The following is a 26,077-nucleotide window of genomic DNA, read 5'->3' on the forward strand; positions in this document are numbered from 1 at the left end:
CCACCAGTGCTAATATTCTATAGCCTATGATGTCTTCCAACTGTAACACTACCTTTGTGACCTCAAGCAAACCCCTTCACCTTTTTCAGCTTTATTTTACGTATCTATAAAGTGAGGTGTAAGGTGGATGAAATTACAAATACGTTGGTTTGAGACTGATTGGCTGATTAGAAGCAAAGAGAAACCCTTCACGGTTGATCCAATGCCAACTTGGTGGGAGATCTCCAGGAGAGGGCCGCAAGATTCAACATTTGGCCCAATGCTACCGAACACTTATATTAACGACTCAGATTAAAAGCACAGATGGTCTGATAATCACATTTTCAGATAACACAGAGCTAGGAGAGATAGCTAACAGAGTGTGTGACAGAATCAAACCAAGATCTTGACAAGCTAACTGGGTTTAATAGAACCCAATGAATTTAATAGAAACAAATATAGTCTTTATGTTCTGAGTCAAAACAATCCATTATTCAAGGTGGGGAAGGCATAGTTGGAGTGTTTGCTATTTCGAGTTCTTCATAAGCTGATTGGAACTTTCCCTCATAGCCATCATACATTACTCCTCTTCAAAACCTTCCTTCCTCAAGCTTCCCATATTTCCTCCTCTCCTCTTTTCTCTCTAAGTTCAATGAAAAGATCAAGGTGACTCAATGAGGGTTCCTTCTCCCATTCTCTTCATCTCAAAAACCACTGTCATCATCTCCTATTTGCTCCTCCTCCTCTCAAGGTCAACCCCTTTGCACATTCACTCTATACCATCCCCTCCTGACTCTTCCAGCAGACCGGTCTCTTGCTTATCCCATCTCTTGAATCTTCAACCTCTCCTGATCAGCTGGTTTCTTTTCTATTGGTTTCAAACACACCCAAGTTTCCCCCACCTTTACAACACCTTCTCTGGATCCTACTATCATGACAAATCATTGGATTAGGTATATCTCTCATCTATTCCTCAAATACCTTTACAAGGTTGTCTGTATTCGTTGCCCACCTCCCCCTTCTTTTCTTCTCACTTAGTCCTTAACCTTCTACAGTCTGGCTTTTGACTTCTTCATTCCATTGAAAATGCTCTCTCCAAAGTCACAAATTATCACTTCGTTGACAAATCTGATAGTCTTTTCTCAGTCTTCATTCTTATTGATCTCTCTACTGCATTTGATGCTCCTGACCACTCTCCTCTCCTACATACTCTCTCCTCTCTGGATTTTTGAATCCCTACTCTTTCCTGGTCTCCTCCTCCTCGTCTGACCAATTCTTCTCAATCTCCTTTACTGGTACCTCATCTAATCTATCTAAGCCCCCCTACTTTGGGGCATCCCTCAGGGTTATCCTGGGCCCCTTCGCCAAGGGCTAAAACCCTTCACTCTGTATATAGATTTTAAGGGATGCATGTCTTTGGATGGGGAAAAATACATCTTTATTTCAAAATAATTGGTTCCTTTTGCAAGCCGGCATAATTTTAAAAATATAGTTAGAAATATTATTCTGAGGAGTCCTTGTCCTTACAAGCTGCCAAAGGGATCTATGACAGAAAGATTATGAGCTCCAGCTCTCCACCCTCTCTCTTGGTTGGACTCATCAGCCCTCATGAGTTTAGCTATCATCTCTATTCAGATGATTCCCAGATTCACCAGTCTCAGGTGACCTGAGTCTCAGGTCATAAACATGGTGTCATCCTAGACTCTTCACTCTCCCTCGCTCAACAAGTCTAATCAGTTGGCTAATCTTTCAATCTCTCCCTTCTCAAAATCTCTTGCAGATCTCTCCCGGCATCTGGTCTAGTCTCAAGTCTTTTTCCACTCCATCTTCCACCTGTTGCCAAAATAATTTTCCTTAAGTGAGGATTTGACCATAGTACTCCTCTACGTGACCAACTATAATGTTTTCTCTTATTTCCTCTAGGATAAAAATATTAGCTTCTTTGTTTAGCTTTTTAATCTTTAGCCCCAACAACCTTTCCAGCCTCATCAGTTTCTCTTTGTTCCTTACACAAGGATCCTCCATCTCTAATCTCCAGGCCTTTGTACAGACAGTCCCAAATGTCTACAATGTACTCCTTCCTTGCCTTGGGCTGAGTCCCCTTTTTCCTTTAAGATGTGTAGCTCAAGCACTATCTCGTTATGATGTTCCTCCCATTCTTCCTTCCCATCATCAGCATCTTCCCTCCTCCACTTGGTGTTTATTTTGCATGTACTTTTATATGTGCACATTGTCTTCCCCATTAGAAACATGAATTCCTTGAGAACTGAGGCTCATTTTCATCTTTGTATCTAAGTCCAATGCCTATCGGAGTCTGGTATACTCACGGGAACTCAATAAATGATTGCCGATTGCAACATACTTGAAGGAACCCAAAGAGTTGCATCTTTGTAAATCTTCGGCCAAGGACAAGAATGACAATAGTCGGCCTGAAATGAGCCCCTTCCCTTCTAGGAGCCCTGAAAAGCCAGGCTGATTTAAGAGGGCAACTTCTGATACCTAAAAAATTCTGCTAATCCTCCGTTGGTGGACACATTCGGATGACTCTGCCGCTTAGACCGAACCTGTGATCCGGGCCAGGGTTGATTTTATGAAACTATTAATTAATCCATCAAATATCAAGCATTTATTAAGCACCTACTAGGTACCAGGCAGTCTGTTCCTTGTGAGTTACTCTGAATCACAGAACCCAGAACAGACTTATCAGAAGATGAAGGGGCTTGAGAGGCCATGCAGAATTATGAAGAGAGGTCCTAGAGTCAGAAAAGCTTCATCCGAGTCTGGTCTCTGAGCCAGACTAGGTGTGTGGCCCTGGCCAACTCATTTAACTTCTCATTGCTCTGTTAAACTCTCTAAACCATTTAAGTTAAAGGACAGGTGTCAGGCTGTATTGGCAGGAGTTTCCTCATCAGGAGTTTCCAAAAAAAAACAAAGGTCCTTTTCTCCTTTTCCTTTATTACTGAGGGCTTGTACATTCCCAACAGCTTCAGAACTATGGATAAGGTCATTTTGATAGCTTTCGATCAATAGCTGGGCTCCAAAGTTATGTGGCATAGAGGATAGAGTACTGGCCTTGGAGTCTAAAAGACCTAAATATGAATTCCAGCCTGGACACTGTGTGGCTCTGGGTGAGTCACTCTCTGCCTCAGTTTCCTCATGTAAAATGGGAATAATAACAGCACCTACCTCCAAAAGTGGTTGTTTAAATGAAAAAATGGACATAAAGCAATTTATAAATGTTAAGCTACTAGAGTATTATTGTTGTTGTTACCCCTATACTTCTCTTGGGTTAGGCCAAACTTAGGAATTCCAGGGAGAGATACTAATTTCGGGATCGGAATCCCGTCATTGATTGAAGGAAAGAATGTTTAACCTTTAAAAGAGAAGATTCAGATGCACCGTGAAAGCCATCTTTAAGCATTCGAAAAGGAATCGGCAGGAAGAGGGAGCAGCCCTGTTCAACTTGGTCACTGAAATAGGAGCAATGGATGGAATTTCGACTGACAGACTTAAATTTTTTGTGAAGACAAGTTTCCTAAAGATTAGAGCTGCTTTTAAGCAGGAGGGGCTACATTAGGAAATAGCAGGCTCCCCCTCTTTAACAGTGGGGTAGAAGAGAAGTTCTGTTCAGGTACTAAGTCAACTAGATGACCTCTGAAGTCCCTCACAACCCTGGGAGTCCAAAACAGGAGAGCTAATTTTACCATGCCCCCAAAGACAACAAAAATCATTATTTCAAAGGACATGGGGTCATCTATCAATCACAAAATCATCGTTTCATGAGTCACACATTAAGTCATCTATTGATACAAGGCCCTTCAAAAAGCAGGTACAAAAAGAGCTTGGTGAAGACAATTGCAGCCCATGGGCCAACATATGGTGGAGAATGAAAAGGATGAGAAAGTCTGCGACGAGCTTGATAAGATACCCTGCTCTCACCTACCTCCTCCCAACTTAAATCAACATCTACTCTGATATTTAGGGACTTTGATGCAATGACAGGCAGATGACGACCAAAGTGTGATGAAAAATGCACTTCAGGAAGAAGGTTTAGAGCATTGATCTCAACTGGGAGGTACAGTCCTCCCTCCTGTAGGGGGCAGACAAAGCAGTGATTCAAATGATTGGGGATTTGAGTGCTCTTGCCTAAACACATGTACTTTTTTTCAATAAAAAACAGAGTTCAAATCAAAGTTAACAAGGGGGAGCCTGATACAAGGAATTCCCTCCGACCAACAGGGAAATCGGAGCGGTCATTATACAGTATGAACAAATGAAGTCATATCGGAGTAAATTCTTGTCCAATCAAAGCGGATGCGATTGGTCCCAGTTCCCATCGTTTTATTAACACGTCTGCTGTATCTGAATAGGAAAACGGTGACCCCTGACCAAAACCATCTGTGTGCAGAAGTCAAAACTACTTACTATAAGATCTGTTACATTTCTCAGCATTGTTAATTTTGGCAAGGACATAAACAGGCCTCCTCCAAAATTACAACTTCTTTTAAGAAAATCAGAAGAACTCAAGAACAGTTAATCATCTGAAATTTTCAACAGTTAAATGTAATTGTCTTTATTTTACTGTCTCGATTCTTTTAAAGGAAATATCCTTTAATGGACACATAACTTAGTTGGAAGAGAAGATCCAATGGAATTGCAAAAACTAGTCTTAAGCAAAGACAATAAGGGCCAAAGTAGAGAGACGCAAAATAACAAGCCCAAATCCAGAAAATGTGATCGACTGTAATATCTATCACAGAAACTGTTACCGATGAGGAAGGATGGCAGCGGGCTTTGCTTGGACCAGTGTTTTAGCTGAAATAGCAGGAAGCTTACTAAATTAAGGAAAAGAAATGAAGCTGATTAAATTATAATGAAATTTTGAAAGGATATGCAGACTACGTTGGCAACACAAGAATTTTTCCAGGGAAAAGTGGATGCTTTTAAAATCAGCAAGGAGAAACTTTTTTTTGCAAATACCAAGTTTCTGACATCAAAAAGACTGCATCATAAAAGGCTGTTGATAGAATTGCAAAGTGTAAAAAGTTTCAGTCCACAGTAGATAGGAGGTTACTGTAACCTGCAGCTAAAGATAGAGTGGGAACAGTACAAAGCAGATGCAAATGATTCCACCAGCAGATAAACAGTGAGAATGGTCAATGTTAAAAAACCTTGGCAATCAATGGACAGATAAAAATCATTCAAATTTGCATTAAAAGTGAAGTAACAGATATAGTTTGAAACGTTTATTTGACTTCATATATCTGCTACTTTGTTGAAATGGATGTTCAGGAAGATTTGTTACTTTGCAAACTTTGTAGACATCAGGGGGAAACTTCAAGATAGTTGATTAATTTGATTTAATGTGGCAAAATTGTCCTGAGCTCTGCAATGGGGAGAGCACAATGGTTATCAGGAGAAAGTCAACAGAGAGCTCTGTGTACAAGCACTAGATAAAAATGAAGGCCTCGTGAAACTTGTGTATTATTCTTAAGATTACATTTGATTTCCTCTAAAATTATCTTTGCTATTCTCTAGATCTATCTTATATGTTCTGATTGCTCTTTTGTTATTCGTTCCCCCACCAGAATATAACTTCCCCGACAGCAGGAACTGGTATTCGATTTTTCTCAGTAATTGTGCACTTAGCACAATTTCTCTTTGTTATGGTCAGCAAAATTAATAATCATGGCTAATTAAATCATAAATCATCGCTTGGATCAAGAAAATAAATGGACTTTCAGGTTGTTATCAGAGTAATCAACTTAATTTTTTTAAAGAGTCAAATACAAGAAAGGGCTTTGCAAAATAGTAGGCCAAGGATAAGGGACTTCTATATTAGTGCCAAACATGCTGATTTCTCACACCAGAGAATGATCAGTTCAGGCTGTTAGAGCTTAAAGAGCAAACTGCCATTTTTCTTAGTTACATAAATAATAATAGGGAGGAAGTAAATTCATTGTGACAAAAGTTTTCTAAGAAATGTGTGTCTCGTGGATATTTTTGAAAAAGAAGATGAGTATTCTCAATAAATCAATGCAAAGTCTTGGGATTCATATTGGATCCAGAAAGGGAAAGTAATTGTATCTATGGAAAAGTTAGGGCTCTGGAAAAATAATATTGTAAACCAGTATTTTTTACATCCTTCCCAACTTTTTAAGAAGAAAAAAAAAATCTCACCTGCAAATGAAATAGGAAAGGACAGGAAAAAAGTCTTAGCTGCCCTTTCTAGGTGCTCAGCACGGGGCCACTGAGATACAGAATACAGGATCCGGAAACCAGTAAAAACAAAGTCAGCCCCTGCCCTCCAGGCACTTGCATTCTAAAGGGGGATGAAAGATAGCACACAAAAGGAAGCAGAAAATGAGAGGAAGGAAAGGGAGGGAAGGACTTCCTCTAAGATGAAACAAATTCTTCACACTCCCTGTCTCAACTCACTGTCTCTTTCTCCGTGTGTCTCTGTCTCTCTGTCTCACTCTCAAGGAAGGGAAGAAGGGGAAAAGGAAGGAAGGAAGGAAGGAAAAGGGCAGGAGCGAGTCCTTAGTACCTCTTTTATTATTATTATTATTAATAATAATAACAATATAATATTATTAATTAATATTATTATTTTATTATTACTAGAAATTCTCCCTCACACTCTGGTCTACCTTTTCAGCCTTCTCACGTATTAGTCCATGTCAAACTGGCGGCCCAGCTGTACCCCGCCCACAACCCTCCAGCTCCCCCCTCTGTGCCATGGCTGGAATGCAATCCCTCCTCACTTCTACCTCCCAGAATCCCCAGGTTCCTTCAAAACTCAGCCCCAAGGCGACCTTCTGGAGGAGGTTTTCCTTTGTCTCCCTACCCCACAAAGTTACATTATCTGCTTTTGATGTATTTGAGGGGGGAGAGGGAAAGAGAGAGGGATAGGAAAAGGGAGGGGGAGATAGAAATGGAGAAAGAAAGACAGACCGGAGAGAGACAGAGACAGGGAGGGACAGTCAGAGACAGAAGAGAGGGGGAAGGGGGAAAGGGGAGAGAGAGACAGAAACAGAGAGAGACAGGGGGTGGGGTGGAATGTAGATGGGGCAGCTAGATGGTGCTGCAGTGGACAGAGTGTCTACCCTGAAGTCAGAAGGACCTGAGTTCAAATCTGCCCTAGGATACTTCCTAATTGTGTGACCTTGGGCAAGTCACTTCACCTATTTGCCTCACTTTCCTCATTTGTAAAATGAGCCAGAGATGGAAATTGCCAACCACTCTAGTATCTTTCCAAGAAAACCCCAAGTAGGGTCAACAGAAAACTGGACGGACACACACACAATGGCTCTTCTCCTAGAATGCAAGCTCCTGAAGGGCAGGGACTACCTCACTTTTGTCTTTGTCTCCTTGGTATCTAGCACAGTGCTTGGTACATTTGTCCTTCTCCAGCACATTTTGCAGATGAGGAAACTGAGGCAAACAGAGTGAAGTGACTTGCCCAGAGCCACATGGTTAATAAGCATCTGAGACAGGATTTGAATTCAGATCTTCCTGACTCTAGGGCTAGAATTCTATCCACAATACCATCTAGCTTAATATTTTTTTTGATTTATTGTCTGTTTTCATTATAAAGTCATTTGCTCTTATCTCACCAGAACAATAGGGAATAGATTCGTCTTCTTGATAGGATGTTGAAATAATCATTTAAATCTGAAGATCTTATGTTTTGGCTACAAGCGAATAAAGAGGCATTTGATTTACCAAATATAAATGTTCTTATCATCCATAATATTTTATTTGCAGAAAACAAGGTTTTCCAGCATAGCTGTTATAAAGACAAAATAAACATGGGAATTAGACTGGTGATTTCATCCATAAAGTGAAGAAACTCCCACTACTAATACAGGTCTCCACCTTTTTTTGGCAACCTGAAATCTTAGAGAATGCCTAGAGAACTGAGAGTTCAAGTGACTTGTCAAAAGGTACAAAAGCAGCACATGCTAGAAAGGCAAGTCTTCCTGGCTCTGGGGCCAGCTCTGTCCACTCTACCAAACACCTCTCAGAAGACAAAATATCGCTTTTAATTTAGCTGGAAAAAATTATGAGTGATAATACCCAAGACATTAAGTTTTGAGAAACATTTCCCCCCCAAAACCAAGCCCACTCCTCACATTAATAATAATATGATTAAGTTACTCAGTTTATGGACCATAAACCATGAAAACCATAAAATGCCCATGTATGGTTATTTTTCTTGTATATTTAAGAATTGTGTTACAAAAACCATAACAAGTGGAGTAGCAAAACTTTTTGCAGAAAATGAAGCCATTATTTCATAAAGTTGGAAAACTGTCAGCTTCTAGACCATAGAGATTTATGTTTATATATCATGAATATTTTCTTTAAAGAAAGAGTCGGGAGTCTCTGGACAGAATGCCAAACATGACAAAAAAGCTTGAATTCATTATATTCAAATAGAAAATGACTGGTTACAGACTGAGCCGCCACGTTTGAATCAAGTGTGTGTATAGTCAAATCATCAGACTGGTAGAACAAGGATAAAAATCAATAAAAATGAAAAGAAGCAACCAAAATCTAAAGATACGGTATATAACTGAAGCATCTCCAAAGTGACTTAAAGAAGCTATCGATGTCAAAATGGGAAAAGAACAAAAGGACGCTGACACGTAGACAATCATTATCCACAAAGGGCATAGAAGCGATATAGACCAATCACCACAACAGTCTCAGCCAGCAAACACATTATCTCTTCGCCAAGAGGAGAGATCTAGCAATCAAGGGCAAAACTTGTTTCAAATATACACTCTTTTTATAAATGCTTAAGGACAGAGACGGTAGAATGATGTAGAGGTAGATGAGCAGTGTTACCTCCAAAACTAACTAAAAGAAACAGGGAAAACAACAATCACAACCCTAAACAAAGCTGATGAGAAAACCAATTAAGCCATTGACTCTGAAGATAATTACAGATTAAACTGGAAGAAATAGAAAAGATCTGTAAAGATCTTTTGGGGAGGGAAATGGAGATAATAAAGTAACACGATATAAAATATACCAACAAAATGGTAATAGACCCCCCCCCTCAAAAAAAAAAGGCTGATCAACAAAACCCATCAGGAGGAGCTAAAAACAGAAAATTCCCTTTGAAATTACTACACACTCATGCAAAAAATATATGGGAGTTAGCCTTCCAGCTAATACACAAAACTCAAATGAATATTAGTATAAAGCACTCTTCATAGAAATGGACCAAACAGCAACAAAATCCATTTGGAAGAAACAAAGGCTCAATGAAAAAAGTAGAAACAAAGGAGCCAGAGCGGTATAAGTTCTGAAACTAGATTATAAAGCGTATCCATCAAAATTATGATAACAGGTGAAACAAAGCAGAGGCGGGCCAAGCGAACGGACCACGTAAGCAAGATCTGGAAGCAATGAGACGTGGTATGAATGCTCAGTGATACCATGAACACAGGTAGGTAGAGAGATATAGAGATAGATGGGTAGAGAGGTAGGTAGGTAGATGTAGATAAAGATGGAGAGAGACAAACAGCTATGTATATAAGTGTGTATAGAGAAATGTATATAAAATATGCATATGTATGTGTGTGAGATAAATTGGAGCTATTCAACAGAGGGAAGGCTCTAACATGAAGGGGAATAAGGAAAGGCTTCTTGTAGAAGGTGGGATTCTAGCTGACACTTGAAGGAAATGAGAGAAGCCAAGAGGCCAAGATGGGCAGGGAAAGAGTACCAAGTACGGGGGCCAGCCAGCGCAAATAGCCAGTTGGGAGACAAAGCATTGTGTATGCAAAACCAGCCAAGTGGCCTATGTTATTAGACTGAGGACTCCTTGGCAGACTGTAATGTGGAAGAAGATTGGAAAGGTAAAAAAAAAAAATAAAAAAAAAAAAAAAAAAAAAGGGCCAGGTTATGGAAGGCTTTATCCTGGGAGCAACGGGGAGACACTAAGTGTCTCAGTAAGGTGACAGATACCCTAAATACAATCACATCATAAAAAATTTAGAAGGGATAAAGGTCCCTTCCACAACTATGGTTACAAAGAATATCCTTAAATGAGAATAAAAGTGATTATGAAAGATAAAAGAGACAATTCTGATGATATAAAATGAAAGAGACTTGACAGGAACAAAATCAATGCAGCTAGTGGAAAAGTTGATTGGGAAAATCTTTGCGTCTCAAGAAGCATTGATAAAAATCTGACACCCCAAATATATAGTAAATGAATGGGAATATATGAGAAAAGAGTCATTCCCAAGAGAAGAGGGCTCAAATTCAATTCAGGCCAACAAAAATTAAGCACTAAGTACTGTGCTGGGTGCAGGGAATATAAAGACGAATGTGAAAATAAAGCCCATCTTTTTTGGTCAATTTTCTTCTGGTAGAGAAATAGGACAGATACAATTGGATCCCATTAGAGAGAATAAAGCTTTAAGTCTTACCCTAAGTTAATCTACCTACTAGCTCTCTGTCCTTCAGCAAATCACTTAACCTTTTAGGTACCCAAGCAACTCCTAGACCAAAAAGTACCCAAAGAGCTCTGAGTCTGCCTTAGCAAAGGTAGTTCACTCTCCCAGGAAGTTCCCACACAGGGAAGAAAATCACCTCTTTCTAACTCAGTAACAAGTCATAGAATCCCCAAATCTCTGAAGAAAATGAGACGGGTCATCCAAAATGGAGGTCATGAACAGGCTCTAGTGTGCTACCAGCAAAGAAGTAGTTGCCCAAAAGATGGATGGCTCAAAAGGGAAGTGGATCACCCATGAACTACCACAAGGGAGGAATAACTGAGAGACCGCCTGCACACACCACTGGAAGCCATACAACACAGAAGAGAGCTAGAGCATGACCTCCAGCATACCAAGGGAAAAATCAATGGCAGGGCACGGACAAAAGGCGCCCCAAAATGGAAGGCACGGATGGATTCTGAGGAGAGGGTAGATCGACACCAAAGCGTTTTCCCCTTCCGGTACAGCGGGAAAAGGTCTGCTCTTGGAGTCAAGATGACTTGGGTTAGAAGCTTGCTTCCAACCTGTCCTAGCTGTGTGGCCTTGGACAAGTCACTTCACCTCTTAATCTGGTTTCTCATTTTTAAAACTAGGATAATAATGTAGGTAGATTGTTGGGAGGTTCAAATGAGAATGCATCCAGAGTACTTTTAAAATACTTAACTAGAGGGCAGCTAGTATTCCCCTGGCTACCAGCTAGAGTTCTAATTGTAGCATAGACTCAGGCTGGGAAGCAAGCTAGAAGATGGACTGAAACAGGAGCCATCTTTGCAAGAAAGATCTTGGGCAAAGTCTTGGCAATGAGCAGGAATGGAGAAGCGGGGGAATCCTCTGGCTCCGTGGAGAGGGAAAAAAGTTGGTGGGCAGAGGTCGGAAAGGTTATTACAGAAGTAAGGGGCCCAAGCAGCCTTGACCGGTTGGGCCCGTGGTGGGCTGGGCCCTCCCTTCCCAGAACCCTAGCTGGCACAGGGAGAAATGGGTCACTCATTAACCCAAGGCTGAATGGGTTGGAGCAGGGTCAGCTGGGGCAGGTACATTTCAGAGGGGTGGGCCAAGCCAGGTGGAAGCTGGGCCCAGCAAGGAGCTATTTAAACTGAGAGAAGACAGTGAGACTCTTTAATGGCTAGAGCTCAGCAAAAGTCAATCCAGCTTTCATTCGTAGAAGAGCAGGAAAAGGTTCTGATTGGGGAGGAGACTTCTGCAGGGAAGGCTTTCCCAAGCTTTCTCAACCAAAAAGCCAGTCTCCAGTTGTTGCCATCCTTTCTACCCCACCCCACCCCCAAACACAAACCCTAGAGCTAGAGCTAGAAAAGCCCTTAGATGCCACTTGAGGCAACCTCCTCAATTTACAGCTGGGGAAACTAAGGCCCAGAAAAACGTTCAGGTGGTAAAGGGCTCTCATTCCAAAGCTAGTACTCTGTTCATTAGACCGGGGCTTCTTAAACTCTTTCTACTCACAACCCCCTTTTGCCTGAAAAAATTTTATACAGGTATATAAAATGGGTATGCAGATCCAACATTTACTGATAATAAATCAGAATTTCATGGTCCCCAGAAGGGATCACAAGCCAGTGTTTAAGAAGCCGGGCTGCATCAAATGCAGTGATTTCTGGGGACGAGCAAAGAGAAAAAGCAAAGACGAGAATATCAGCACTGGAAGGAACCTTAGCCGCAGCTGTCTCGGGAACACCGAATCTCACAACGGCAGTCAGTCCGACACCTTGGGCCGGCTGCCACTCTTTGCCCTCGCGTCCCACATCAACAGCAATCTGGATGAGAAACACCGTGCTGGGTTTTAGCCAGGCCCCGGGAATAAGCCCTGAAAGCCTTCAAATACATCCCTGGTCACACACAGGCATCATCCAGTGCCCACAAGCCTCCACACTCACACATGACCTCCCCGTCAACAACACCGAGTGTCACCGAGGCAAAGGCCAGCCTGCCCCACCTACTGAAGACCCAGAAAAAGAAATTTCCAATCCCACATCCCTGGAGCTCCCAGAAAGCAGGAGGATTTCAGCAACTGGAGGAGGCCTAAGCATCTGCTCCATCACTGCTGTCGCCCCCACCCACCCCCAAGGACCAGCAGACCTTGTCATCTAAGTCGTCACTGTCCGCGACGTGGCATCCCCACGCCCCCATTAGAATGTAAGGTCCCCAAGAGCCTTCTTACATCTCCAACTGTATCGTCAGAACTTAGCACACAAGAAGCATTTAGTAAATATGAGGCTTTTTTTAATTCAATCCAATGTTAGGTAAGAGGGCCCGGCTGCTCTGAAAGGTATCACTCATCCATCCCTCACTGCCACCAGTACCGCCAGCGCTGACACACCGCAGCTACTGCCAGGATCAGTGCACCTTCCACGTATCTAGTTGTATGTACGTGTCATCTCCTTCATTCACAGGAGAGCTCCTTTAAGAGCTCTTTTTGCCTTTCGGTGCATCCTCAGGGCACTTACTAAAAGCTAGGTGACTTCACCGAATCTGTTTGGCGAAGTCAGACCGTCCAACTCCATCACTTGTGACTGAGCTACTGTGTCTTCCCTTCTCCCTAAATCTTGCCACAGAAACTGGTGTGGTCCAAGGGTCCTTGGAAGCAGGCTCTGCCGGGAACGGGAGGGCCATTTGCCTGAAGGCACTCTCAGCCAAGGCCTCCAGCTCAGGTCTCGACCCAGCTCAGGACTAACTGTTTTTGATGTCAGATGGGAATTACCGGACTACTCTTGAGGGGGAGGGAGCTAGAAGGCCCCAGAGCCCTAGGCATGGCCTGTGTCTGTGTTCTGCACCCTCCCTGTTGCCTCTAATCAACTGAGTCCAACTAGTGCTGTTGAGAAAAGAGACAGGACAGCCGCCAAATAAGGAGAGGACACGACACCGTCAGGAGAAAATTTGAGGACAAGATGACAGGAGGCAATCAAGAACTAAAATGAAATAGAATTAAGCTGTGTGACCTTGGACAAGTCATTTACAAAACTATCCCTTGAGAATTCTACCAGCTCTGACTTTTTGTGTTCCTGAGGCCTTCCCAGGTCGGACACCCTATGGTTCCAAGTTTCTTGACAGTTGCCATCTAGTATAACCTCCTCAATTTACAGATGAGGAAACTGAGTCCTGGGAGGAGAAAAAATGATTTGCCCAAGATCACAAGACTAGTGGCCCAGATAGGGTCTGAATTTATGTCCAGTTCTCTTGCCACCGGCTCTACTTTTTGAACAGCATCCCAGCCACTTGTGTAGAGACTAAGTCATTTTGACCATGGAGAGAAGGCCGTGGTGCTGTAATTTGCCACCAGCCGTGGGGAAAGTGTCTTGATATAAAAAGATGCTAGTGGGGAAAACAGAGCCCACAGGCTGAGGTTCCCAGGGAGAGGCTCAGCGTCGGGTCCTGTGGAAGCCATCACCTCTTTTCCTTTTGTATGTCCCGGACCCCTCCAATGGGGGGTCTGAGTCCGGGGAAGTCCACGGCCTCCCTTCTCAGAATTCCGAGCTTATCGACCGCAAAGCAAATACAGGGAATCACAAGGAAACTTTGGGTCCTAAAGCACAGTGCTCGGCCCACCCACAAAACTAATTCCCCGAGTCCAGGCTGCAAAGTCTCGGGCCCGGGGTTGGAATGGCCAGGGGCCAGGCAGTTGGTTAATGGCCGTCTTCTGGAGGTGACTTTCAGGAGGTGGTTGTACAGCTCAATCATTAACTATGCTAAAGCAGGTCCCAGGCTCTGTTGGAAAGGGGCCACTTCCCCTCCCAAGGGCAGGCAGACAACAACTGGTTGGCCGGTCAGGGAAGGGGGCAGCTCACAGTCTCGCTCTCCTCTCTGGGTCTCTGCCTCTTTGTCTCTGCCCGTCTCTCTCTCTCTTTGTGTCTCTCTCCCTCTCCCCCAGTACCCATGAGACGGTGGGGCTTGCTACCAGACTTTGTGGGCAAGTCTCTGCCTCACAGCTAGGAGGTCAACTAGTGCTCGATCCATTCCTGGCCACTGACTTAAGCAAAGAATCCTGGGGGTCTCTACTCTCTGGGAGAGGGGCCGAACACGTCTTCCTGGGAACCAAGGGGAAGGGCTCGAGGCCAACGGGGTCCAGCAAGGGGCAGGCGGGAGACCTCGTCCAGAATCGCAAGGACACCTCACCTCGGTTCTCTTCTTGGTTCTCAAAGCGGGCTCCCATGGCAGCGTGAAGGCCAAAGGGGGCTCCACTGGCTCTACTTTGGGGCCGTGTCCCGGCCACTCCGTGCAGTGCCCACTGAATGGGGCAAGCCGACGAGGGCGGCAGAGCCGGTCCCTCTCTCCCTCGGGACTCCTGTGGCATTCTGGGGAAGCCTGGGGGCCCCTGGGCACTTCCATACATACAGGAAAGACGTGCTAAATTTCAGTTGGAGACTAGCAGTAGTAATAAAGGGGACATTTTCCCTGCATACAAACTCACAGACGCCTTGAAACCTCTTCCCATGGATCCCAGATTTAGAACTCTTGCTAAAAGCCAACTGTTTAGCTCTATTGAGGTTTACAGGAAAGGGCACTGTTGGAGAGCCTGGGAGCCCCAGGACTATCTGTGGGAGCCCTGGGACTATCAGTGGGAGCTCGGACAAGTGAGTCTCCTTCTCTGGACCTGAGTTTTCTCCTCTGTGAAGGACCTGGACTCCCACACTCTCAGGAGCCTTGCAGCTGCCAATCCTATGCTCCTGGGAGGTGGACATCAATGGCTACCTACCCCCCTCCCCCGCCCCTCGTCTGCCACAGGCTTCTTCTGCTGCGGGATGCTGAGTCCCGGACCAATTTTTGCTCAGTCTCCGCAACCTGAACTTATGGGCGGCATTGGTCTCGCGGGAACGGGTGGGAGTCCCGATCTTACTGTCCACCCAATGCCTCCTGGCCTCCAAAGGGAGACCCTTACCCCTTGGCACCTGCATCTACCATCCCTGGAAAAGAATACAAAGTGCTGGGCGCGGAGGCCTAGCTTCCAGCCCGGCTCAGTTTGTCCGCCTACTGGCTGGAGACCCCACAGCTCCTCAGCTTCCTGCTCTGCTAACATCGGCGGGCGGGCCCTTCTTTCTAGAGGTGGGGGACTATGGGACCGGAACATCACGCATCATGTCAGCCTTTTTCCCTGTTAGGTTTTTGCTCCTCTTTCTTATTCTGTTATAAGGGATGATTCTCTAGGAGAAAGACGGGGGCAAAATACATTATATGACAAAAGCACGTGACATAAAATTTCATTTAAAAAAGGGGGGGATTACACTAGATAAGCCTTAAAGTCATAGGATATGATACTGGAGGAGACCCCTCGAGACATCCCCCACTTTTACCAATGGGGAAATTGAGGTCCAGAGAAGAAAAGTGACTTAGGATCCCAGATTTTGAGCTGCAAAGAACCCCAGGAGCCATCTAGTCTAACTGCCCCATGTACGGAAGAAGGAAACTGAGGCCCAGGGAGACCGGTCCCTTGCTTGAAGTCAGATAGCCAGCTATAGGTAGCAGAGTTGGGACTGGAATCCAGAACCTCAGGGCTCCTTCCAGAGCTGACAGTCTGTGAGCTCCTCTGGTTCTCTGAGAAGCTGCCTGGCCATGGAGGAAGTCTGCACGCCCCTGGTGGGAAAGAGGGCCCACAAGGGTTTGCTCCTGTGAGAGGAAGCCCCAAGCTGAGCCAGAATGATTAGAGGACATGCTAGGAAAAAGTTCATCCAGGATGCATCCTGTTTTGCTCGGAACTGGCCTCGGAGGCCAAGGGAGGGGGAAGGGAGAGCGGGGAGGGCCTGCTCAGACCGTGACCTCCCGGGAGCTCAGTCAGTCGCTCAATGAGCTTTGGCTAAGCACTAGGCTGACAGAGACCGCCTGGGTTTTACAGTAGAGGGGACACGCGGAAAGGTCCGGAACTCCCTTTTCAATCCGGCAAAAACAAAGACCCCAGAAATTCAGAAAGAAACAGCATCAAAACAGTCCCAAAGGTCACATGTCCACTTAACATGCACACACTGGAGCGGAGAGGCCGCTCCCCAAAGGCATCCCACAAATGAGGGGAGTAGACCAGATAGCGCCGGAAGATCTGGAATCTCAGATGCTTCCTAGCTGTGTGACCCTGGACAAGTCACTTCACCTGTTTGCCTCAGTTTCCCCAACGGTAAAATGGGACTAATAGCAGCACCTACTTGAAGATCAAATGCAGTAATACTCATAAAGCACTTGGCTCCTAGTAGGTGCTACTTAAAGGCCTATTCCTTTTCCCCACCTGCCCGCTCAACATTCAGTGTGCTAGTGAACCCAGCCAGGAATAGCTGAGAGAACAGCCCTTTACTGGCTGTGTCCCCTTGGGCGATGTGGCTTCCCTCTGGGTCTCAACTTCCTCTTCTGAAAGGTGGGGAGAACACTGGCCCTCTATTATCCAAAAGGCAATGGGGGCTCTCTGGGACCAGCATTCTAGGGCTGCCGCCGTTGGGTTCCCCAAAGGCCCCTTCCACCTCCTTTGGTGTTCTATATTGGCCTTCCCCAGAGCCTCGATCTCACACACACAGAAAGCCTCCCTCACTCAACGCCCATCATAGAGTAGCAAGGTACCACGGCAGGAAGAACAAGGGCTCTGCAGAGAGAGGACCTGGATTCACATTCTACTTTTGATAATTACTGCCCGTGTGACCTTGGGCAAGTCAATTCCAGTCCCTGTCCCGATTCCCGCCCTGTAACACGTTGGGGCTAGAGCACTCTATTATGGTGGAAATTCCTTTCACATACTGGTTGGACAAAGGCCTCTCTGGGCCTTTCCAACATTCTGCCACCTCGGAGGTCTCTCTGAGCTCTACAGGTGACCTTTCCCCCGGAGGGCTCCCCCTCCTCCTAATCTTCCTGTTCCCAGAGAGGGCACTGCCCAGTCACCTGGGCTCCCTTGCTCTCTCACCTCCCTGAGGCGCCCGCCCCTCCTACCTTCTCTTGAACAGCTCCCGCCTCCTCTGACGTGCCCCCACCCTGGGCCGGGCCTTTATCACCTCACCCCCGGCCTACTGCCACAGCTCACTAGGGGGCGTCTCCCCGACCAGCCCATCCCCACCGGCTGCCAAACTGACCCTAAGATGCCAAGTCTGAGCTGCCCACGTTGTCCCTAACTCCCCAACAGCGACGGCTGGCCGTCCCCTCCAGGAGCACATTGGAAATCTTCTGTTTGGCTTCGAAAGCCTTCCGTAGCCAGACACCTTCCCACCCTTGCAGCCTTCTTCCACTCCGATAGGCTGGGGCCTTGCCCCCCACTGCCAGCCCCTGGTGCTGCAATGCTCTAGTCCTTCCCTCACCCTCCCATCCCAGCTTCCCTGCCTCCCTTTGGTTCCCAGCTAAAATCCCACTCTGGGAAGCTCTTTCCAATCTCCCTGTCCCTCTCCCCTGCTGCTCAGTTGCAACCACCTGTCTATAACCCGTGGGCATCGAAATGTTTACATTTGCATGGCGTCTCTCTTTCCATGAGCCCGCCAGGTCCTCCAAGGTGGGGCTTTTCCCTTTCTGAGTGTCCCCAGCGTTCGGCACAAAGCCTGGCACAAAGTAGGTGTTTAATAAATGTTTGTTGACGGATGGCCTTGCAAGGGTCAATGTTGAAAAGCTATCTTCGTATATATTGAAAATAAAAAGCTGTTATCAAAAAAAATGTTTTGTGCAAATTTGTTGACAACCCTAGGTAAGTTCTTCCCGTCTCTAGGCCTCAGTTTTCCCCTCTGTAAAATAGGGAGTTGGACACCCCCTCCCCCCCTGCCTCCGAGGGCCCTGCCAGCTCTAGATCTAGGAGTCTGGGCCCTAACAGTTGGAAGACTTGCTCAATGTTGGCCCCTGGCTTTCTGTGCCGTGTGGCCTTGGGTAGGCTGTCTGGGGCTCTGCCTGCCTAAATCACTTCCCCTCCCTGAGCCTCAGTTTCCTCCTCTGTAGAAACCCAAGAGGTTGACTTGAGAAGAGCTCAAAAGTCCCTTCTGGCGCAACTATTCTGGGAATCTAAGGGGCCTGGCTTCCAAGCCTCAGTTCGAAGCAGGCAGGAAGGCGGGGGGACCGGGTAACGCAGCCAAAAACAACCCCAAGAAACCTGCTCCTGAAACCCATCCGCACTCGCTCCGCTGCGGTCCCCTCCCAGGCCTGACCTTTCCTTCCTTCATTCCAGGACATGAAAGGAAGGGCTAGAAGGCAGTCCGGGGCGGGGAGTGCAGACCGCAGGGGTCTCCCAGTAACGGGCTTGGAACCAGCACACGGAACTGGGGACGCCCTTTCTGGGGAGCAGACCGACTTCCAGAAGGCCCTGGCCTCCATCTGCTGGCTCCAGAGGAAGCCTGCAGGAGCCCAGCTGAGGGGGCCCGGCCCCCTCCCCCATGGGCCAGCTGGCTTCTGCCCCCACCCTGGTTCTCCACCTGACTGGGCTACGGGACCATCTCAACCTCTCCCACTGGCACAGCTCGTCTGAGCCCGAGTGTCTCCAAAGCGAGCCGCTTGCCGGCAGACCAAGCACAGAAGAAACCAGCCAGAAAAAGGAAGGGGACCCTCGAGAGCCCGGGGGGTTGGGGAAAGCCGCCCTTCGGATCCAGTCACGCTGCCCCCCGACCTCCAGGCCTGGTGCCGCCATTCGCTCCTTGTGACCTTGGCCAAGCCCTGCAGAAGCTAGGGGAGAGCAAGTCCTCTGGGGTTTAAGTTGGCCCAAGGAACCTCGATTTAGAGGCAATTATCTAGTCCAAACTCTTCAGTTTACAAAAAAGGAAACTGAGGCTAGAGAGGGCAAGGAATTCCTCCAAGGACAACTCAGCACTAGATCACCTCCTTTCCCAGGCAGATTCCCTGGAGTCACTTTACCTTCTGAGCCTCAGTTTCCTCATCTGTCAAACGGGGGAGGGGGATTAGCTGCCTCAGCACTTTCCTTTCCTCGATCTGGCTGGGCTGTTCCTCACTCAGCACGTCATCCGTCTGGGGTTTTTGCATAGGTTATGTATGCCTCATGCACTCAGTACCCAGCCCTACCTCCTGGGGTCTCTCATTTCCTTCAAAGCTCAGCTCAAACCCCAGGCCTTTCCTGATCCCCCCCCTACTCCCCCCCTGACAAGTAGTATCCAACAACCTCCGCTCCCCAAACTGTCTGGCATTTGGATGCAGATAAACATTGCCACCCCCAAATAAGCTTTCCAGCGCCAGCATCAAGCATACAGTAAGTGCTTAATAAACGTTAGTGGTTTCAGGGATGGACCATCCCTCAAAGTTCCTTTCAGAGACCATGAGGTTTACGAAAGCTATGTTTGGAGCTTTCTGGCTCTCTGGAGCTCAGTGAGAATTTTTTTTGGGGGGAGGGGAACAGAAGGAGGAGGAGGAGATGATTTCATTTCATTCCCTTCTCCAGTGCTGGATGTGTCATCAGGAGAGAACTGGGATCAAATCTCAGAAATCTGCTATCCCTCTGACCTAACCTCTCAGAGCCTCAATGGCCCCATCTGTAAAAGTAAAGTGACAAGAGCTCTTTATTCATTCCTGGAAGCCGAGGTGTCCCAAGTACTAGGGAGTGAGGATGCAAATAGAAAAACATAACAAAACTAGGCAGTGACTGCCCTGGGGGGGGGGGGGGGAATCAGGAGAAGGGGAGCCTGGGACATAGAAGATCTTTGTGGAGGTGAGAACCGGGCAGGGGCTTTCTCTGGGAGGTAGCACTGCGGGCTTTGAAGGAAGTTCGGTCCGGAGAGCAGAGGTAAGGAGGAAGTGCTCTGGACCGGCTTTTGCAAAGGCGTGGGGGCAGGAGATGAAATCTGAAGGCCAGGGAACAGCCAGGAGGCCGGTTTGGGTGGAACGCAGAATTCCCCAGCAGAAAAGTGTACACTGAGCCGGGAAAAACGGGCTGGGGCCACGTTATGAGGGGCTTTTTTTTTTTTTTTTTAAGCCAAACAGAGGTGTGTTTGATTTTGGAGGCGAGAGGGAGCCACGGGAGCTTCCTGAGCAGAGGAGTGACAGGGCTGGATCTATGCTTTCAATTTCCGTTATTATTATTATTCATACTAAGAAATTCCCAGATGCTTCTCAGAAGGAGAGAGGAAGAAAACATCTCTGTCCTGGTGGAGCCACACACTGAGTCCTGAACCAGATACCTTTAAAGCAGGGGGCTTGGGGGAGGGGCGGGCAGGGGCGGGTGGGGGTGGGTAAAGAATGAAGATGGACTCCAGTCTAGCTCCCTCCTCCCCACCTAACTTGCCTTGGCTGGGAAAAGGGGGTGGGGAGCGGGTATGTCACTCGCAGACCTGGCAGAGGCCCAGTGAACTCACTCCATGCTGGGCGAGCAGACTAACCTCACTCCCACCTCCGCCCAGCTCCAGTGTCTTCCCCCTGTGTCCCAACCCCAGACTCGGGGGCGGAGGAAGACTGTGGCTCCAAGAAATGCCCCCACGGGTCTGGGTCACTTCTGTGGGCGCTTCTTCCAGGAAGCCCTCCCCACGGGGGCTCTGGGCAGCCCTTTCATCTGACAGATGAGGAAACTGAGGCCCCAGGGAGGGTAATGCCCAGTCCAAGGTCACGCGGCTCGCGATCCAACCGGGCTCCTCGAACTGACCGCGTCCGCTTTCCGCCGCTCCCGAGCCGAGCCGAGAGCGAGCCCCGGAGCGCTCGGTCCCGGGCTCTCTCGGAAAGCGCTCCCGAGGGCGGCGGGCGCGCGGCAAACGCGCGGCGGCTGGAAGGCGCCCCGTGGCCCCCGGGCTGCGCCGGCTTACCTGGAGGCAGCGTCGGGGTTCTGCCCCGGGGCTGGGTCCGGGGAGCGCACGCTGCCGCTACTCCGCTAGCGGAGGCGTCGGAGGAGGGGCCCAGGGGAGCCCCGCGGGGGTGGGGGCCGGCCGGGCCACGGCCAAGGCCACCTCGGGGCTCGCGTCCGTCGGCCGCCGCGCTCGGAGAGCCCCCCACTCCGCGCGCAGCCCGGGGGCTCGGCTTGGGGGAAGGAGAGGGGGGGCCGGCGAGGAGAGCTTCGCGGGCCCCGCCCATCCCCGGACGCGCCTGGCCAATGAGAGCCGGGCTCGCTCGCGGTCCGCCTCCCTGGAAAGGGTTTCAAAGCGAGGGGGGCGGGGCTCCTGCCTCCGGCCTCCACCAATCGCCGCGCAGCTGAGGATCCCTCGTGTCACAAGGCGAGGAAAGGAAGGGAGGGGAGGGAACTGGAGAGGACGGCGGAGGGAGAGAGGGAGAGAGCTGGCCCGAGGGGGACTCGCCGCGCCCCGGACCTCCCCCCCTCCCCCGAGGTCTCCGCGGGGCCGGCCGAGCCGAGGCGGGCCGAGGGGACCCGACGAGGGGGCAGTGAGCCGAGCCGGGGGGAGACGCGGCAGAGCCCGGCGGGCGGTCCCGGGCAGCAGCCCGGGCCGTAGGAACCTGGGCAAGTCATCGGCTGCCGCCTCCTGCTCTCGCCTAACCTCGCCTAACCTCTCGGTGCCCCCGGCAGCCTCCGAGGTGTCAGGGCCGGGGCGTTTCCCTCTCTGGAGTTCTCCGGGCCGAGGAAACCACAAATCTGACTCCACTGCCCTCCTCTCCCTCCAAAACCACATTAAAAAAAAAAAAAAAAAGCCTCAAAAACAGCCAAAATGAAACTTCTCTGCCTTCACGCAGCTTATATTCGCCTGTAAGAAGCCGTTAATCGGTCATTAAGCACTCAGCAAGCCCCTCCAACGGACCCGGGGGCGGGACAGAAAGGGGTGGCGTAGGAGGTCAGAGGCTCGGCACTGAGGGCATCTCCGCAGAGCCAGAAGAAACACGAGGATTTTTAGAAGGGATGGGGCCCGAGCACCATTAATTAGCAGGAATTAAGGCCAGGGGGCCAGAAGTGACCTCCCTGATACTCCGGCTCCTGGGCCAGAGGAAGCTCGCTCTAGGAACAAGGGGGGGTGCCTTCTCTTCCACTGAGGGGCCAGGAGGGTGGCAGGGGCACTGAAAGGTTAGGGGGCCCGCCGTGACCCAGCTAAGGCTGCTGGGACTTGAACCCACCAATGCCTCTGGCTCGGGGGCCAGCTAGCTCTCTATCCCACAGTGGCCCTTCACTCCTTAAATAAAGTGATCTCAACACACACCCTCTGATTGCTTTAAAGCCCCGATGAGTGTGCCCAAGGAAACCCGGCCGGTGTCAGGTAGAGAGGAACCGCTGAGCCTCTAAGAGGGGGCTCCTCAAGGATCACCATGGGGAAGCTTTGCTCCACCACGCCCCGATCCCAGGGCCCCACTAGCCTAACCCCTGGGGCCCAGATTGGGGTTGGCAGCCAGTTTAGGGGAACTAACTCAGCAGGAGGAGACTGCAAGGAACTTGGCAAGTGGGAAGGGTGAAGATGGCCAGCCTGGTCCCACTCTTGGGGGGGGGGATGTGGAAGTCTGAGAAAGAGCCTCCACCTGCTGGGCCAGGGAGGGCGCACCCCATCTGGAAGCCTGCTGCTAATTGGTCACCCCATCCTGGAGGTGAATGGATGGATGAAGATGTAGTGCTTCCTGTGCAAAGCGAGAGAGTGCTGGGTCTCTCAAATCGGGCTCCGGGTCATCCTGCACACAAGGCTGGATGGAGCTAGCTAGCTCATGCATCATGAGGTGCTGGGAATCAGGAGGCGCCTTCCAGGCCACTGAAATACAACTCTCTCATTTAACAGATGAGGAAACTAAGGCAGAGACCAGGTGGAGATTCTCACAGAGCTTCGGGGGCAGAATTAGAACTAGCATCAAGTCTCTTCATCCGGATAAAGTACACCATCTATCTGGGGCTCCTTCCCTTGAATCTTGAATTCTTCTATTCCCCCTCCTCTGCCCCCCTCCCCCATCCAGTCCACTGCCAAAGCCCGGGTTCCAGAGGAGGGATAATGGAGAATTCACTGGCCTCTAAGTCAAAAATACTGGATCCCCACCCTGCCTCCAACTTGAGCTTACTGAGTGTCCTTGAACAAATCTCTCTCCCTTCCTGGGCCTCAGTTGCCTTTTCTGTAAGGGTGAAGACTAGATGATCTAGCTCTACACCTCTGATGCTGTGATCTCAACTCCCGTCTTCCCCACTCGTGCCATCCCCATTACCGCCAGCCCTCCCCAGGCCAGATAATCGTCTTCTTCGTGTGCGGATCGGATGATATCACTGCCCTGCGATTGGGTACCCCGGGCAAGGCTGGGAAATTGTAGGGCTTGTGGGTTACTGCTCACCAGTCTTCACTGAAACATATGCAATTTGAACATCCCAAAATAAATATCTGCAGGCCGGGGAAAGTGGAATTTTCTGGTATTAAAAAATGTGTACATTTATTTTTTGTAAAAGGAACACAAAAAGGCGTCCCTACTTACCCAGACACCCGCAGACACGCACCCCACTTCCCCGGGCAGCTGCCTACTTGCACCTAGCCCTGGACCTGCCTATGGTTCCCTAAACACAGTTTGTTATGTTTCCCCCCCCCCCCCCCAATGTCCAAAACCAGCAGGGTTTCTCTGTTGCCTAGAGGATAAGGGCCCAGCTTCTTTTTCTGGCATTCGCGGCCTCTCGGATCTGGCTCCCCAGCCCGAGCTCATACTCCTCCCCTCCAAAGAACTTTAGGCTTCAGCCTAACTTCCCCATTCCCCATCCCCCAAACCCATTACCCAACTGCCACCACCCCGGCCACCGACTGGGTCATCCCCAGTGCCTGGGATCCTCTCTCTTCTTCCCCCTTCCATCTCTGCCAATGAAATTCTCCAAGAAGTCTTCAATTCTCTCGGCTGGAAGCGAACTCCCCGATTGGGGAATTTCCACAACCCCGTGTTCTGAACCCTTTTCTAAGAACCAGCCCATTGTACCTCTGTTCTTGATTGCTCCTTTCTAGCAGGATCTAAATTTAATGAGACCTACATACAGTAGGCACTCAATAAATGTGGGTGGAGTGTATTATTAATAATAACGGACATTTGAGAGTACTTTGAGGCTTGGAAATTACTTATATCTGTTAGCTCATATAATCCTAACATTTACACTCTGAAGAAATAGAAAATTAACACTAACATAATTATTTCTATTACTATCGTTACTGCCCCCATTTCACAAGGGAGGAAAGTGTGATTGCCCGGGCCATACAACCAGCTGTAACTGTGACAGGATCCAAATCTCCCACGTGACCTCCGGCCCCTGCCCCTTCACCAGGTCCAAACCGGGGCCAGAAACCTGCCTCTCGCTCTCCCGCGTCCACTCTCCCATCCAGGGAAAGCCGATCCAGGGAGCTTCGTCCTGGTTGATGATTACAGGCTGAGGAAATCAGCCCTGTCTCTAAGACCATCTGGTGCCCAGACACGGGTCCCTGCCCCTCGCCGCCAGGCGGTCAGGCCAGGCCAGGTCTGCAAGATCCCTACTGGACAGGGACTCACCCCGCCCCCTCCCAGCCTTCCACCTTTTACTCTGGGAATGATAATCTGATCAACTGTGAGCAAGGCCTGGGGCCCAGCTGCCTTAGTTCCTGGGAAGGGTGTGATTATGTACTGTCCTCTGGCTAGCACACTCCTCCTCCTCCTCCTCCTCCTCCTCCTCCTCTTCCTCTTTCTCTTCCTTCTCCTATAATCCCTGGGATTCAGATTCCCAAACAACCTAAACAAACTCAATTCCCCACTCCCTCATTCCCATCTACATCGGTCTGACCCCTGTCATGGCTTCCTCCTGCACTTCCCCTTACTTCTGCTGGACCCCCTGGAACTCCATGTCGCTGCTGAAATGCCCCTTGAGAATTTAGACTCCCATTTCATGAATAATAACAACATTGGCTACCTTTTAAAGAGCTCCTACTATGTGTCTAATGGGCTAATGATCATCCTCATGCATTTAGATAGCACCTACCATGTGCTAAGCATTGGGCTAATCATCATCCTTATTCATTTAAATAGCACCTACTATGTGCCAAGTACTGGGCTATCATCATCATCATGCATTTAGAGAACACCTACTATGTGCCAAGCACTGGGCTAATCATCATCATCATCCTCATGCATTTATATAGCACCTACTATGTGCCAAGCACTGGGCTAATCATCATCCTCATCCATTTAGATAGCACCTACTATGTGTCACCATCAGCTAACATTTATGTAGCACTTACTATGTACCGAGCACTTTAAATTTATTATCTCATTTGATCCTCACAACAACCCTGGGAAGTTGCTATAATTTTTGCTAATATTATCCCCATTTTATAGCTGAGGAACCTGAGGCAAACAGAGGTAGCAAGTGACTGTGGCTAATTTTGAACTCAGAGCCAGCATTCTCTCGGCTGTGTTCCCTTCCGAAGTCTTCCTCCCAGAAGACACTGCAACCACTCTCTTCTCTCCTGCCCCCTAACACGATGTACCACTGCCTCCCACCCTCACATCTCTCTCTCTCTCTCTTCCACCATCGCTCAGCAATCTCCCCCTTCTTAAGATTCATCCCATCCCTCTTCACCTCCCCATCTCCCCAAGGGGCTATTCAACCCCCAACTCACTGATCCTTTTTTCTCAAGGGGTTCAGTACCAGTCTCACAATCCTCCTTTCCCTTACTACACCCTAAGTCCTTAAAGACTGCATTTGATGGTCCCCCGAAACCCTGGTCTTCAGGTCCCCCGACCTCCTGAGCAGCCATGACATTCGCACTGCAGCCCTGCCACAGAGAGAA

The 26,077-nt window shown here is 48.5% G+C and overlaps 1 protein-coding gene across 3 annotated transcripts in view; it reads right to left on the minus strand.

The window, feature by feature from the left end:
* Positions 1–26,077, minus strand: part of STARD8 (StAR related lipid transfer domain containing 8) — a 71,604-nt gene that overhangs the window by 34,092 nt on the left and 11,435 nt on the right. The window contains exon 1 of one of the 3 annotated variants that reach the window (XM_023506861.2): positions 21,182–21,585. The exons of 1 other annotated variant lie outside the window; for it this stretch is intronic. In XM_023506861.2, coding sequence (XP_023362629.2) covers positions 21,182–21,446 — 265 coding nt within the window. In that variant the 5' untranslated portion in view covers positions 21,447–21,585. Of the gene's footprint in view, positions 1–21,181; positions 21,586–26,077 lie in introns of those variants that run through there. One more of the 3 variants, XM_012553172.3, reaches the window with a different exon arrangement.

Source organism: Sarcophilus harrisii, chromosome X, assembly GCF_902635505.1.
Source record: "Sarcophilus harrisii chromosome X, mSarHar1.11, whole genome shotgun sequence".
NCBI classification, from domain to species: Eukaryota; Metazoa; Chordata; class Mammalia; order Dasyuromorphia; family Dasyuridae; genus Sarcophilus; species Sarcophilus harrisii.